The 15,600-nt window shown below is 39.3% G+C and overlaps 1 protein-coding gene across 6 annotated transcripts in view; it reads left to right on the top strand.

The window, feature by feature from the left end:
- SMG1 (SMG1 nonsense mediated mRNA decay associated PI3K related kinase) overlaps nt 1-15,600 on the top strand; it is a 104,156-nt gene that overhangs the window by 67,183 nt on the left and 21,373 nt on the right. For all 6 annotated transcript variants that reach the window (XM_023558795.2, XM_064295637.1, XM_023558794.2 and 3 more), the window contains 20 exons: nt 921-1,151; nt 1,257-1,434; nt 1,957-2,118; nt 2,664-2,881; nt 3,202-3,356; nt 3,774-3,996; nt 6,061-6,307; nt 6,749-6,978; nt 8,165-8,413; nt 8,850-8,988; nt 9,076-9,185; nt 9,311-9,529; nt 10,147-10,337; nt 11,061-11,233; nt 11,381-11,660; nt 12,114-12,386; nt 12,608-12,842; nt 13,160-13,386; nt 15,052-15,202; nt 15,302-15,491. In XM_023558795.2, the coding sequence (XP_023414563.1) occupies nt 921-1,151; nt 1,257-1,434; nt 1,957-2,118; nt 2,664-2,881; nt 3,202-3,356; nt 3,774-3,996; nt 6,061-6,307; nt 6,749-6,978; nt 8,165-8,413; nt 8,850-8,988; nt 9,076-9,185; nt 9,311-9,529; nt 10,147-10,337; nt 11,061-11,233; nt 11,381-11,660; nt 12,114-12,386; nt 12,608-12,842; nt 13,160-13,386; nt 15,052-15,202; nt 15,302-15,491 (4,081 nt within the window). The remainder of the gene's footprint in view (nt 1-920; nt 1,152-1,256; nt 1,435-1,956; nt 2,119-2,663; nt 2,882-3,201; nt 3,357-3,773; nt 3,997-6,060; nt 6,308-6,748; nt 6,979-8,164; nt 8,414-8,849; nt 8,989-9,075; nt 9,186-9,310; nt 9,530-10,146; nt 10,338-11,060; nt 11,234-11,380; nt 11,661-12,113; nt 12,387-12,607; nt 12,843-13,159; nt 13,387-15,051; nt 15,203-15,301; nt 15,492-15,600) is intronic.

Raw genomic sequence — 15,600 nt, 5'->3', positions numbered from 1 at the left:
AGTTTGGGCAATTATTGTTCAAAAAAAATTTTTTTTGAGTTTTAAGATGAAAGCAAGTTGTAGTATTTTTCTAAGGAGATTAATTCCTTGAGAAATCACTTTGTTTCCCTAGGGTCCTGTTAAAGATAGGTCAAATTTATTTTATCTTAATTAAATTTTTTCTTTTAATTGCTATTGTGATCAGAAGTTAGATTCTCAACCCTGGCTTAGCTGTAAGTTAGAAGTACCTTGGGAGCTTTTAAAATATGCTGGTGCCTAAGCCTTATCTGAGATGTTCTGGATGGGGCCTCTGTGTGTGTACACATACACATTTAAGTTTGCTAGGTGATTCTGTTATACAGCCAGAGTGGAAAACCCAGTGGATTAGATGATCTGTCCGACTCACATACAGCCCCCTCCTGCCCCAAAGCTCTGTCAATTCTAGAATGCTATAACTATGGAGCATTTAATTCCAGCCTTCAAAAACCATGGGTGTTACTTGCTGAGGTAAACTGTATTGAATCAATTCTTGTTCTGGATCACAGCGTATGTCAGTTTCTGCCAAAAATGGTGTTATTGTACATGCACTGTACTGTTAAAGGGTGAGGTCTGCTATACTGTATTCTGTGTACATTCAGCTTCAAACTTCAGCAGATTATGTTTAAATTTCTGCTGGCAGAATATTATAAGTTGGAGGCATTTAAACTACAAAAAAACCCCTCAAAACCATCTTTAATCTTTGCTAAATGCTTATATCTGTCTGCATTGGCTACATTAGTAAATGTATCATAAGGAGACACATACTAGCATGAAATAGCATTAACAACACTAAATGTGGGATAACTTGGTCTTTCATAAACGAGAAAAATGCTTTCATATGACAGTAAAACCACGTAGCTTTATCCCTGTTCAGTTTGTGTTAAAGATGGCATTTTCTTCAGGATGAAGACATAACGCTTCAGATAACAGAAAGTGAAGACAACGAGGAAGATGATATGGTTGATGTTATCTGGCGCCAGTTAATTTCAAGCTGCCCATGGCTCTCAGAACTTGACGAAAGTGCAACAGAAGGAGTTATTAAAGTATGGAGGAAAGTTGTAGATCGAATCTTCAGCCTGTATAAACTGTCTTGCAGCGCGTATTTTACTTTCCTTAAACTCAATGCGGGCCAGGTAGGTAGCACGTTGTGCTGTTTAAAAAAAAATTTTACTTGGGATTTCTTTCCCAGTAGACCACAATCAGTATTCCAAATTGTGATTTCTCGTTTCTTCCCTTAGGTTCCTTTAGACGAAGATGACCCCAGGCTACATTTAAGTAATAGAGCAGAGCAGAGCACTGATGATGTGATTGTGATGGCAACACTACGATTGCTGCGGCTGCTTGTTAAGCACGCTGGCGAGTTGAGGCAGTTCCTGGAGCGTGGCTTGGAAAGAACACCTACCGCTCCGTGGAGAGGTGAAAGTCTAAACCAGATGTTTCAGTAGAAATTATTTCTGGACAGGATCTATAAAATCATAAGAATGTGCTGAAGAATAGCCCCATTAGTTCATAGAGTACCCTAGACTGCTTGTTAGACCAGTAAGACCTTTTCTCCCACTTTTTGAGGAACAAGAGGTGAAAAGGCAGCAGCTTTTTACATTAAAGAAAAAAAAAATTGGAACAGGTACTGAAAATAATTTCCAAAAAGGTTATATACCCTTTTTAAAAATTGCCTATAATTTGCCGCCTTTTACAGGCATTCAAAGAAAATACATTTCTCTAGAGCATTTTTGATTTGCTCTGGATATTGATTACGGCCCTGTACCTGAATCAAACTTGTAAATCAGGAACTATTGTGTATGGTACCTTGTTTTTATAGGGAGAAATTTGAGGTCCTTAGGACTCATGTGGATGCTGACGCACATCAAGTTTTACCCTTTTGCACCTACTGTTTGAGCAGTTTTAATAACTTTAAGCATCTTTCTTCTTATCCCGAAGGAATTATTCCACAGCTTTTCTCACGCTTAAACCACCCTGAAGTGTATGTGCGCCAAAGTATTTGCAACCTTCTCTGCCGTGTGGCTCAGGACTCTCCACATCTCATATTGTATCCTGCAATAGTGGGTACCATATCTCTTAGTAGTGAATCCCAGGCTTCAGGTATGGAATATTAAAATACTGATACTTTACTTATAAGTTGTCATACAAATAATTTTTGTTAGGTAGTGTTTTTTGTACTTCATGTCAGTTGTTTGTAATTTTTTTTGATAGAAATAATTGACCTTTATTGAATGAGTAGCTGCTTTCTTTACCTTTTATCTTCAGTCCTTACAATAACCCCCTAAGGCTTGGAGAGATTGAATAACTCCCTCAGCTTCACTGAGCTGAGTAAATGGCAGATAAGGATTGAAACCTCATGTATATGTGGCTCCAACTCCTGGATTCTGGCTGGTAGAACACTTTGTTATAGACACATTATCTTTTTCACGTTTCTCTTCCATTGCCTTATATCAACAAATAAAATAGTCAGCTCAACTTGTAAAAATGCAGAATGTTCACAATCTTTGGTGAATTTAATGCACGGAAGGCAAGCTAGTTACACGAGTACTTCAGGAGTGGAATAGATTATCGTTCTCCCTAACACAGCGTGTTCACCTGGGAGAAACAGTCCAAGTATACCTTATTCTTCTTCCCTTTTGTTATAGGAAATAAGTTCTCTTCTGCAATCCCCACTTTGCTTGGCAATATTCAAGGAGAAGAATTACTAGTTTCTGAATGTGAGGGTGGAAGTCCTCCTGCTTCTCAGGATAGCAGTAAGGATGAGCCAAAAAGTGGACTAAATGAAGACCAAGCCATGATGCAGGATTGCTACAGCAAAATTGTAGATAAACTGTCCTCTGCAAACCCTACTATGGTGCTACAGGTAAAAGAACCCAAAAAACTAGAAACCTTATCTTTTTTTTTTTTTAAAACTTTATATGTTTAAAACAATTTTTATTGTAACTCTCTTTCCCCCAGAAAAGCCTCCCACAAAAACTGTTACAGAAATGACATTTGAGGAACAAAATTTTGGAATAATCAATATTGGTTTTACAAACCTGTATTGATAGAATCACTGATTCCAGGGTTCTGTGACTGTAGAGTGAACAGGATGCACACACCTAACTTGTAATGCCCAGTGTGTGCAGCACGGTGCTGTGTTAGAGCTGTAGCTGAGCCCATGTGGCTGTGCTGTGTATGCAGGTTCAGATGCTCGTGGCTGAGCTGCGCCGGGTCACGGTTCTCTGGGACGAGCTCTGGTTGGGAGTTCTGTTACAGCAACACATGTATGTCCTGAGACGAATTCAGCAGCTTGAAGATGAGGTGAAGAGGGTCCAGAACAACAACACCTTACGCAAGTATGTTTTCATACATCTCTACTCAGAAAATGAAGCTGTTGCTTTTCTGTGCCTGATTTTTTACAGTGCTAAGTGAAGAGCTCTGGTGGCGCAGTGGTTAAGTGCTTGGCTGCTAAAGGTTGGTGGTTCGAACCCACCAGCAGTCTGCTTCCATAAAGATTTACAATCTTGGAAACCTTCTGGGATGATGCTATTCTGTCCTATAGGGTTGCTATGAGTCAGAATCCACTCGACTGTCAGTGGGTTTTTTTGGTTGATGTTAGTAAGTTACTTTGGTGATTCTTTGTTACTTTAGACTTATTCTTTGATACTGTTTACTTATACTTGATACATTTAACATGTTGTGTGTGTGTGTGTGTGTGTGTAAGACTCTTTAATGTAAGATAAGCTTCTGAATAAAAACGTCTCCCTGGCCAGAGAAGAGAAAATCGCGATCATGCGGGAGAAGCACACAGCTTTGATGAAGCCCATTGTGTTTGCTTTGGAGCATGTGAAGAGCATCACGGCGGCCCCTGCGGAAACACCCCACGAAAAATGGTTTCAGGACAACTATGGTGATGCAATTGAAAATGCCCTAGAAAAGTTGAAGACACCGTCAAACCCTGCAAAGCCAGGAAGCAGCTGGATTCCATTTAAAGAGGTACAGAAAAATCTCACTAATGCTTCTAAAATGGAAAATTTCCTACAGGGTACAAAGTTGAAATAGGTGGACTTTCCTTACTGGAGGCATAAGAGAAGGTTCCGGAAGCCCATGGAAGGCAGCCCATGACCAGTTGGTTACAAGCAATGCAGAGAAAGGTGTTGTCTTCATTTTGAGAACTTTTAAGGGGAGCAGTGGGAGAGTGAGTGGGTGGCAAATGTTGTACTCTCTCGTGAGTGAAGGAAGGTTCACTTCAAGAAATTAGCCAAGGAAGGGGCTCTGGCCTTGAGCTAAATGTTGGTCTGCGGGAGATTAAGTATTTCTGCTGTTCTTCTTTTAAAAGATTAAGAAATTTAGTCTTGTGCTTATATAATTTTTCTTTGGGGGAAGGGGCAGTATTCAATATTTCTAGCAGACAAAAAACATAACAAAATTAATTTTTACAAATACTTTGTTTTGAAATTAATTTTACTTACAGATGATTCATGTATTTAAATATTTGAAAAATCAGTACCGTTTTTGTTTTGTTCCCTGTAATTCTATATTCCCTTTGGTTTTGTCTGTTACAGCAGTATCCCATTAGTTGGGAGAGCCAATATTTACTACCCTGCAGTTTTTTCTTTTCCTGATTCCTTAATCCCTTACCTTTATTGCTCCCAACTGGTTTTTTTTTAATGAACTTTAGAAATGAGAAAACTATTAGAACACACAATATAGAAAAAAAAATGTACAGCAAACTTTAACTATCACAGATGCAAACTGCTAAATTCAAAGCAACTAGCTAGAAGCACAAGACAGTGAACAGAAAGGATAAACTTGATTTTGTGTGCTCAGCCCAAATTCCAGCTTCTTTGTAGGCTAACACCAGTTTCTTGCTTCTTTGCCTGTGCTGCTTCTCAGTAAATCACCCAAGAAAGCCAGAGGAGGAGACAGGAGGAATACTTTTTAAAGCCTGTGTGTGTGTGTGTGTGTGTGTCTGCGCGTGTGTATACATATGAAATAAATAATAGAGAAAAAATTTTATGATGGTTGTGTCATTTTAAAGAATAATTAAAAAATTATAAAGAATATCTGTATCCCTTGCCTTGTAGCTATAGTAGAGCTGAAAACAGAAATTGAACTAGCTAAACAAACAAAACTTTTTGGAAGCCCCGTATGTCCTTCCGTAGCCATACCTTCTCCTCAGCTGCTGTTGGGAATTAATCATTACCTACTTAAAAAAAAAAAAAAAGTAGTAGTTAGGACTTTATGTATGTATCTTAAATGATAATATTGTTTAGTTTCTGCCTGTTTTTGAACTTCCTATAAATGAGCTATCCTCTGTGTGTGTTTTCTTACTAACATATTTTTTTTGAATAGTATTATGTTTTTTAATGATTCTCCCACATTTTGTGTGAAGCTGAAAGTACTACAGTTTATCCATTCTCAGTGGATATTTGGGATGTTTCTAGTTGTTCCTTTTATGAACAAAGCTTCTCGAGGATTGCTTTACAATTTTCACATGAAAGCAGAGCCCAGAGTTCATTGATTGAAGGGCCGATTATTTTAACTCTCTTCTGAACGAGATTTCTAAATCCACTTAAGAGTAGATTGAGCCTTGTTTTTTCTTGTAATTTCATGTTAATAACTTTTCAAGTCGCTTCCTAAGGGTGTCCACTATCAGCCAACAACTGGCTGTATATTTTGCCCTATTGCAAGGGATGAATTGACTTGTTTTGGCATTGTTCAGGCATAGCTTAGCAGTGGGGAATATTAATTTGATAAAAGCCCAAAATTTGGTGATCACAGCAATGATTTCCTTCCTCCTATGGTATTTTCGTTGCTTGTTTGGATGGAGGAGGAGGGAGGGATCTTAACAAACAGAAAGAAATCACTAGAGCTCATCACCATACTGTGTTTTCTCTTTCCCCTCATGACCCAAATATGTGATATTCATAAATATATGAACTAGACCAAAAGGTATTTTTTGGTCTTTCGGTTTACTTTTATGCCAGATTGAATGTGAAATAAAATTAAGTGTTCTAGTAATAATGTAAACTTACTTTTCCCATCTTATAAATATAGATAATGCTGAGTTTACAACAGAGAGCACAGAAACGTGCAAGTTACATCTTGCGTCTTGAAGAAATCAGTCCATGGCTGGCTGCCATGACTAACACTGAAATTGCTCTTCCTGGAGAAGTCTCAGCCAGAGACACTGTCACAATCCACAGTGTGGGTGGAACCATCACTATCTTGCCTACTAAGACCAAGCCAAAGAAACTTCTCTTTTTAGGATCCGATGGGAAGAGCTATCCTTATCTTTTCAAAGGTAGAATTTAAAACTTTCCCTGTCTTTAAGAAGATCCTTAGTCTGTTTATTAATGCTTTGTGTGTCTGTGTGTGGCAGGCGGGGTAGTTTCAGATGAATTTCTGTATGTCATGAATAGCCTGAGGTGGCCTATGTATCTCCCATGTGATTTTGAATGGCAGTGGTTGGAGGGTATGTGTAGAAAGACTTTCTGTTCCTCCCCTCCCTTTGCCTGTGAGCTTGTAGAAGCAGAATAATTAAGAACCAATTAATAATGCTGGTCTCTAGTACTCATACCTTATCACTGAATAGAATGTTCTGTAATGCTGTCAATGTGTTTCAATGACAATCAGTGTTATTGCTGCTTTCAAGACACCGAAAGTGTTGCACTCCCAACCCCACCCCATCCTGTTCCACCCCACTTGGTCACCTGCTTTAGCTAATTTAGCTTTGTTTTCTTAGGCCTGGAGGATTTACATCTGGATGAGAGAATAATGCAATTTCTGTCAATTGTGAATACCATGTTTGCCACGATTAATCGCCAGGAAACACCCCGTTTCCATGCTCGACACTATTCTGTAACACCCCTAGGAACCAGATCAGGATTAATCCAGTGGGTGGATGGAGCCACACCCTTATTTGGTCTTTATAAACGATGGCAGCAGCGGGAAGCTGCCCTGCAAGCACAAAAGGTTTGTTAAAATTAAATACGCATGTATTTTTATTTGAATGTTCTTAAACATACATGTTTTAGCCTATTCTCTGTTGTTATATGTGAACTATTTCTAGGCTTACTACACTTATACACGTTTATCAGGGTTAAAGAAGGAAAAAAGTCTTGAGGTATCTAAGAAAGTGTTCTTGAGCCACATTTTATAAAAACAAAGTTTTATGAGGCAGAAGTGCTGGCATCAGCTTAAACTTACTCTAGGTGCATACGGGGGAGGGGGTGGTTGTTAATCACGCAGTAACTTGATATTTCACATCGTAATGCTTTTATCAGGCTTACCAGGGTCTTTTAAATTAAATTTGTAAATAAGAAACATCTTTGAATTTAGAGTTCATCACCATAGCATCCTGTGTATATGGGAAATGTTGACTTTGATCTAGACTAGGAGCTTAATCTAGAATTCATTTAGCCAAATATCTGAGTGCTAAATATATGTCAGGGACGGTGCTAAGCATATAAAGATAAGTCTTACACAGTTTCGGCCTCCATATCCACGCCTGGCCTAAGAAAATGCTTCAGATTAGGGCAGGTATGCAAGGAGCAAGAGTTTGAATGGAATCAAGTTTTAAAAGTGGGCTTAGGGACTGAATTGTACACTTAAAAAAATAGTTAAAAAGGCAAAATTTATGTTACATATATTTTACCCCCCCACCAAAAAAAAAAAAAAGTAGGCATAGGAGACTACAGAACAATTATTGAAGGATGAATTAGAGGTAAGAATTGGAGAACAGCTATCAAAATTTTTATGTAAAGGATTTCTGAATATCTGTTGTGAATTTTATATTGATAAATCATATGAGGGAAGAATGTAAAGTGTCCACATAGATGAATTATGATAATTTAAAAGTGGAATGATACGTTACAAAGAATAATGTAACTTGGGTGTTGAATTTTGACTTGAAACTTCAAAATTTAACATTAGACCAGTTTTTCAATCAAGTAGTGGTACTTAATTAAAAGAAAGATATATCGATTATAAGAAAGATGATGTCCAGAAGAATTGGCTATTTGGTGGTTGACATTTAGCTGGGTAGGTAGAGAATGCTACTGAAAAAATCAGTTTTTAAAATACTCCTTTCAATGAGAAATAATCTCTGTCCTTATTTAAATAAACTTTACCTTAAAAAAAAAAAACATATCTTTTAAAGGCCCAAGATTCCTACCAAACTCCTCAGAATCCTGGAATTGTACCCCGTCCTAGCGAACTTTATTATAGTAAAATTGGTCCTGCTTTGAAAGCAGTTGGACTTAGTCTGGATGTGTCTCGTCGGGATTGGCCTCTTCATGTGATGAAGGCAGTGTTAGAGGAGTTAATGGAGGCCACGCCCCCGAATCTCCTTGCTAAAGAGCTGTGGTCCTCTTGTACAACGCCTGATGAGTGGTGGAGAGTTACACAGGTAAGTGTTTTATTTTGGACTTAGTATTTCTTTGCCTGCTGCCTGTCTTGACCATTCCCCGCCCCCCTTCCCACCTCCCTGTGGACTTGTCTTAAAAACACAAAGCCACGGCAGTGTATGGGAGCAGGATGGTTATGGGCGAAATGAAAAGGAAAATAAAAAAAATCAGAAAGGGAAAAATCTAGGGAAGCTGAAGAAAAAATTTTTTTTTTTTAATTTAAATCCAGCATTCTGGTAAAGGCAAACTGGGGCCAGGAGCACAATGTCGTATGCAGCTGCTTGGTGCAGAGCCTGCCTGGCCACATGCTGCCACCCTGAGGAGTCCTTTCTGTTTGTTTTTAAATTAGGAAGCTGGCCTTCTTAGTTTCAGGGCATCAAGTCCATGGAGAACAAAGTTTGTCAGCGGTGTTTAACTTGCTCCTCCTCCCTTTTTTAGTCTTATGCACGATCTACTGCAGTCATGTCTATGGTCGGATACATAATTGGCCTTGGAGATAGACATCTGGATAATGTTCTCATAGATATGACAACAGGAGAAGTTGTTCACATAGATTACAATGTTTGCTTTGAGAAAGGTAAGATTTTAGTGGATTTTGATATGTATATACAGGTCAAATGTTTTTTAGTGTAAGGGCAAAAATATAACCATTTGTCTTTTTAAGGTAAAAGCCTTAGAGTTCCTGAGAAAGTACCTTTTCGAATGACGCAAAACATTGAAACAGCACTGGGTGTAACTGGAGTAGAAGGTGTTTTTAGGCTTTCTTGTGAACAGGTATGCTCTTTTCTGTTACACCTCTTAGTGTACCTATTAAATTAACAAAATCTGTGGGATTGAAAAAATGCATCTTAATGAAGAAACTTAAGGCACAACTTACTTAAAAATTCTTCTCAAAATAGGTTCTACACATTATGCGGCGTGGCAGAGAGACTCTGCTGACACTGCTGGAGGCGTTTGTGTATGACCCCCTGGTGGACTGGACAGCTGGAGGCGAGGCAGGATTTGCTGGTGCTGTCTATGGTGGAGGTGGCCAGCAGGCTGAGAGCAAGCAGAGCAAGAGGGAGATGGAACGCGAGATCACCCGCAGCCTCTTCTCTTCCAGAGTAGCCGAAATTAAGGTGAAGTCAAGGATGTAATAATAACTCATTGTCGTCTTTTTGTTATTAAACACCAGCATAGAGAAGTTGAGTGATACTCTCTAACATGACATTTTTGCCAGACTGTAATGTGTGATATTGACAGGGCAGTGACATATGCCAATTCAGTAGTCTTTTTAGTAGAACATGCTCCTGTACAAAGACACATGCGGTCTCACACGTACTCCTAGGAGGTGTGCTCATGATTTGAAAAGACTAACTTTTTAAGTGTGTAATTATGTAGTTAGCAGTGACTGTTGTAAGTGTTCTTTAACTGGATACCTCCCCCTCCTGGATTTTAAGTATCCTGGTAGCCAGCGATGCTAATCTTGGTCAGCGTGGTGGTGTGGTAACTACATGGTGTTATGAAATCGAGTCTGTCAATTCGTGGTTATATGAACTTGGACGAGGTAGTTAACTTCTGAATATCTTTGTCTGTAAAATGAGGCTGACGCCATCGACCCTTCAAGGTTTTTTTTTGTTGAGGATTAAATAGAATAATACGTGTGGAATGCCCTTGTAATGTGATCTTTCTAACAGGCATCTTCATATGTTACAGTTGACCCTGTAAGAATCTTCCTAATAATACCTTTTTACAGGTGAACTGGTTTAAGAACAGGGATGAGATGCTGGTTGTGTTGCCCAAGCTGGACAGCAGCTTAGATGAATACCTAAGCTTGCAGGAGCAACTGACAGATGTGGAAAAACTACAGGGCAAACTGCTGGAGGAGATAGAGTTTCTAGAAGGAGCCGAAGAGGTGGATCATCCTTCTCACACTCTACAACACAGGTTTAAAACAGTGTTGGATTTTTATTATTACAAATAATTTATTAAAAATTATACCATTAGGGAGACCTTATGTTTGTGTAAATACTGCTGACTTGGATAAGAATTATTGCAACACTTGCTTAAGTAATAAAAGTTCTCCTAAGGACTGTAATTTCAGAGTATTAATAAATAATTCATTTAAATTTTCTGCTTTATTTGAGTGCTTGGTGACCGAGAGATAGGTGGTAGAGTGGTTACAACACTGAACTTCGATTCAGAAAACCAGGATTTTGGCTTTCTCTCTATAGTTTGTATTCATTTGTACAACGGCAGCTGTTTCATCTCCTTTGCCAAGTTTTTTTTTTTTTTTTTTTTTTTAAGCATTAAATGAAATACGGTGATATAAGCGAATGAACTTTGTACAGAGCAGGTGTTCAGTAAAGATTAGTTGAATATGCAAGTGCCAGACATTGCATGGGCTTTTAGACGACAAAATCTATAAAGCATCAGTCTTTTACCTTCAAGGAACTCAAAGCCTGCCTGGTGTGTTAAGAGTTTTGTTTAAAATGCTGTGGGCATAGTTGATAGAACTGTGGAGTCGGGAAAAACCAGAGAAATCAGGGACGTTTCAACAAAGAATGTGTCAGGTAGACCAAGTATGAGCAAAGAGTCGGGATCGTAAAAGTGCATAGAAGAAAGAACAGCAAGTGACCCTTTTATCCCCCCCCCCCCCCCCCCCATTAGGTATTCTGAACACACACAGCTACAGACTCAGCAAAGAGCTGTTCAGGAAGCAATCCAGGTGAAGTTGAATGAATTTGAACAGTGGATAACACATTATCAAGCTGCATTCAATAATTTAGAAGCAACACAGCTTGCAAGTTTGCTTCAGGAGATAAGCACCCAAATGGATCTTGGTATGGATTGACTTATTTTAGATACACGTATGAGCATGTGAGTTTTGTAGGTGTGTGTTTATGTGTGGTGTTCTGGTTTGTGCTCCCTTTCAATGACGGCTGACTTGAAATGGTTTCACTGTGATTAATACTGTCTTTTACCCAAAGGTCCCCCAAGCTATGTGCCAGCGACAGCGTTTCTGCAGAATGCTGGTCAGGCCCACTTGATTAGCCAGTGTGAGCAACTGGAGGGGGAGGTTGGCAGTTTTCTACAGCAGAGGCGTTCAGTCCTCCGCGGCTGCCTAGAACAGCTGCATCACTATGCAACCGTAGCCCTGCAGTATCCCAAGGCCATATTCCAGAAACATCGCATTGAGCAGTGGAAGACCTGGATGGAAGAGCTCATCTGTAACACCACTGTAGAGCGCTGTCAGGAGCTCTATAGGAAGTGAGTCATAGCACTTCATTTTTTCACTTTTCCTTGGGACGGGAAGCAGAGTGACTGTTAACTTCTAAAACTGCATTTGTATTTTATTTTTCTGAAAGGATTGATGGTATTTGAATGCAGTCATCTTTGTCGTGGTTTTAAGAGGACCCGAGCTCACATTTTCCCTTATACAACAGTGTGTTTTTCCTAATTAAAATGTATCCCAGCATAAGAGCAGTGGGATTAGCGAAAGGAGAGCTGGAAGCAAACATTGTTTCTGTTACTCCCTAATGAGTCATCCTTAGGAAGTTGCTTAAGCTCTCGAGACTTTCTTTCCTATAAAACGAATAATGATTCCTACTCTTCAAGGTTTGAGGATCAAATGCAATATTCTCTCTTATTTTGTAAAGTGTGAACTTTCTTCACAAGCAGGGGGTGGTTATGTTATACATATGTACCCCTTTATTTTTATAGATATGAAATGCAGTATGCTCCCCAGCCACCCCCAACAGTGTGTCAGTTCATCACCGCCACTGAAATGACCCTGCAGCGGTATGCTGCAGATATAAACAGCAGGCTTATTAGACAGGTGGAACGCTTGAAACAAGAAGCTGTCACTGTGCCAGTTTGTGAAGATCAGCTGAAAGAAATTGAACGCTGCATTAAAGTTTTTCTTCATGAGAATGGAGAAGAAGGCTCTTTGAGTCTAGCAAGTGTTATTATTTCTGCCCTTTGTACCCTTACAAGGTGAGTCGGCTAGCCTCCTTTTGAGACTGTTACATTGTCTTAAAAACATCTGTGCTTGTTGACATTTCATGTGTCCTGTGTTTCTTCTTGAGCTCTTGCCCATGTTACAGCTACTTTATTTCTTTTCTGATGTGGAGGTGTCCTCTTTCGTGGGCGCTTTGGCTTATTTGGTTTCAAAGTAGTGGTCTACTTGTTGACTGTGCCCGTGTTTACTTCATTAGGCGTAACCTGATGATGGAAGGGGCGGCTTCGAGTGCTGGGGAGCAGCTGGTGGATCTGACCTCTCGCGATGGGGCCTGGTTCTTGGAAGAGCTCTGCAGTATGAGTGGAAATGTCACCTGCCTAGTTCAGCTGCTAAAGCAGTGCCGCCTCGTGCCACAGGACCTGGACATACCTAACCCTGCGGAAGCATCCGAGGCCGTTCACTTGGCCAATGGAGTCTACACCTCACTTCAGGTGGACACTTGAAATGAGCTTAAATTTTATATTTGTGTTCAATATTGAACACTATGTTTCTCATCTCTTTGGGTCAGAAAAGCGGTTTGACCTCCCCCTTTGAATGAATACAGATGAGTGTGAGGTCTGTAGCCATAATGCAGTTAGGATTGCAGAAGTTTGTTCTTAATATATGGCATCAAGTCTCCAGATGTGTGACTTACTACACTTCTCATAAATTTTTTTCTGTGATAATGACACTTCATTCTCTGTGTTATCTAAATTATTGTTTATCTAAACTCAGAAAACATTACAGTCTATTTCTCACATGTTTATAGGAGTTGAATTCAAATTTCCGGCAAATCATATTTCCAGAAGCGCTCAGATGTTTAATGAAAGGGGAATACACGTTAGAAAGTATGCTTCATGAACTGGACACTCTTATTGAACAGACGACTGATGGTGTTCCCCTGCAGACTCTGGTTGAATCTCTTCAAGCCTATTTGAGAAATGCAGCTATGGGACTTGAAGAAGAAACACACGCTCATTACATTGATGTTGCCAGGCAAGCGAACTCTAGCTATGTTGTGTCTCCTTGTGGAAGAGATGGGGAAGCCAGCTAACAGGATTCTAGCTGATTATACTGGAAGATTACTTTTTTAATTTTTATAGCAAGTACAATTATTTATGAATGCTTACATACATTACCTTAAAAAAATTTTCATTGCGAAATGAATCTAGATTTGTAGGAAGTTACACGGGGAGGTCCTGTGCACCCTTCACCCTCTCCCTCCCGTAACTGTAGTACAGTAGCAACACTGTGAAATTGGCATTGGTACAATCCATGGAGCGTACTCAACATTCACCGCTTATATGTGCACTGGTGTGCGTGTGTGTATATGTATAGTCCTATACAGTTTTATCATATGTGTACGTTTATCATTTTAGTGCTGTGGTTACAGATACACACACAATGGAGTGTGCTGTTTTTTAAAGCCAAACCTGTAGAGGTCGGGCAGTTCCTCCAGACATTCGTTATACCCATAGCTAAGCTCTCGGCCCCTTTGTCCCTAAAGGACCTGAAGAAGTTAGGTGCTAAATCTATACACCTATCTTTCTCACTAAACTGCAGCCCTGGAGGCACAATGGTTAAGAGCTCGACTGCTGATTGAAAGGTTGGTGATTCAAACCTACCCAGCAAGCTCCATGGGAGGAAGACCTAGTGTAAAGATGACAGTCTAGATAGAAAGCCTGTGGGGCAGTTCTGTCCTGCCACATGGGGTCCCTGTGAGTCTAAAATCAACTCAATGGTACTTAACATCATCATCTGATCCAGGCTTCCCTTAAGCTTATATGTAGGAACATTTCCTTTCATTTATGCTTTGGGTGACAAACTTCATCCCCGGTTTTATGGCAGCCTGTTTGTAGCTTGTTTCAGAAACTTTTTTTTTGATGAGCTTAAGGAAAATTTTATATCATTTTGCAGCTCTTTTTTCATTAGGAATTTCTCTGATAGCTTAGTTTTTTTATTCTCTTGACAACTCCTAATGGTTCCATAGCTATTTGAAATGATTTCTGTGTGGTGTGTGTGATAAAGTTAAAGTTCTAGTTAACATTATTTTTACTGTTAGTAATTGTAGGAACCAGGCAGTTGTATTTTTGTTTTTTATATTAAATGTTTAGAATAGCACTTGGGTATTTCAACACTGTAAGTCTCATGTTAGTGATAATGTGAGGGATGTATCTCTGAAGACCTCATATGCAAAATGTGCATAGTTCAAAACTGAGCCTGCCAAAACTGGCAGGTACTTCAGTTTACTGTCCATGCTTGGCTTACCCTGTGGCAGTAGTGTGAACACACTTGGCAATTTGCTAGGCCTACCAGCTTTAGAATTGTGTGATTCCTGACATTTTAATATTGGGAGCTCATACCATTTCACATTCTGTGCATAAAGTGAGGCTTTAATATTTTATGTAGTGCTTTTTAAAACTGATGTAATTGAAGTTTGCATAAAATGTAATCACATGAATAATTGCAGATACTGAGCTAGAACCATTGGCTTTAGAGTGTGATTGACATTAAATACCATTGTATTAAGAATACTTCTTCCTTCATGTCAAAAGGCTTCCTAGACTTTACATGCCAGCTGGGAAACTTGCTGATCTTTTTTTCTCCTGAAAGTGCGTTACTCCTCAGTGTGGGTTTTAATTCTGTTTTCTTTTCCCCTAGAATACTGCATGCTCAGTATGGTGAGTTAATCCAACCAAGGAATGGTTCAGTTGATGAAACACCAAAAATGTCAGCTGGCCAGATGCTTTTGGTAGCGTTTGATGGCATGTTTGCCCAAGTTGAAACTGCTTTTGGCTTATTAGTTGAAAAGGTAAATATTCACTTGGTACGAGTAATGCAGGTGACATAAGATAGTTGTTCCGTGTGTGAAGAGTAGTGAAATAAACTTTATTTTCTTTTATTTACGTAGTTAAACAAGATGGAGATTCCTATAGCTTGGCGAAAGATTGACATTATAAGGGAAGCCAGGAGTACCCAAGTCAATTTTTTTGATGATGATAATCACCGGCAGGTGCTAGAAGAGATTTTCTTTCTAAAGAGACTGCAGACAATTAAGGAGTTCTTCAGGCTCTGTGGTACTTTTTCAAAAACATTGTCAGGTAATACTCCGTATTTCCACATGCTGGATTCAGTTGCATGTACTTCGGAAGGTGGCGGAGTGGAGCGGGCTTGATTTAATTGTACGTTTATAAAACCTTAATTTAAATA

The sequence above is a fragment of the Loxodonta africana genome, chromosome 12 (genome assembly GCF_030014295.1).
Source record: "Loxodonta africana isolate mLoxAfr1 chromosome 12, mLoxAfr1.hap2, whole genome shotgun sequence".
Taxonomy (NCBI): domain Eukaryota; kingdom Metazoa; phylum Chordata; class Mammalia; order Proboscidea; family Elephantidae; genus Loxodonta; species Loxodonta africana.
The sequence above is the reverse complement of the archived record's forward strand: the minus strand, read 5'-3'. Positions and strand labels throughout refer to the sequence as shown.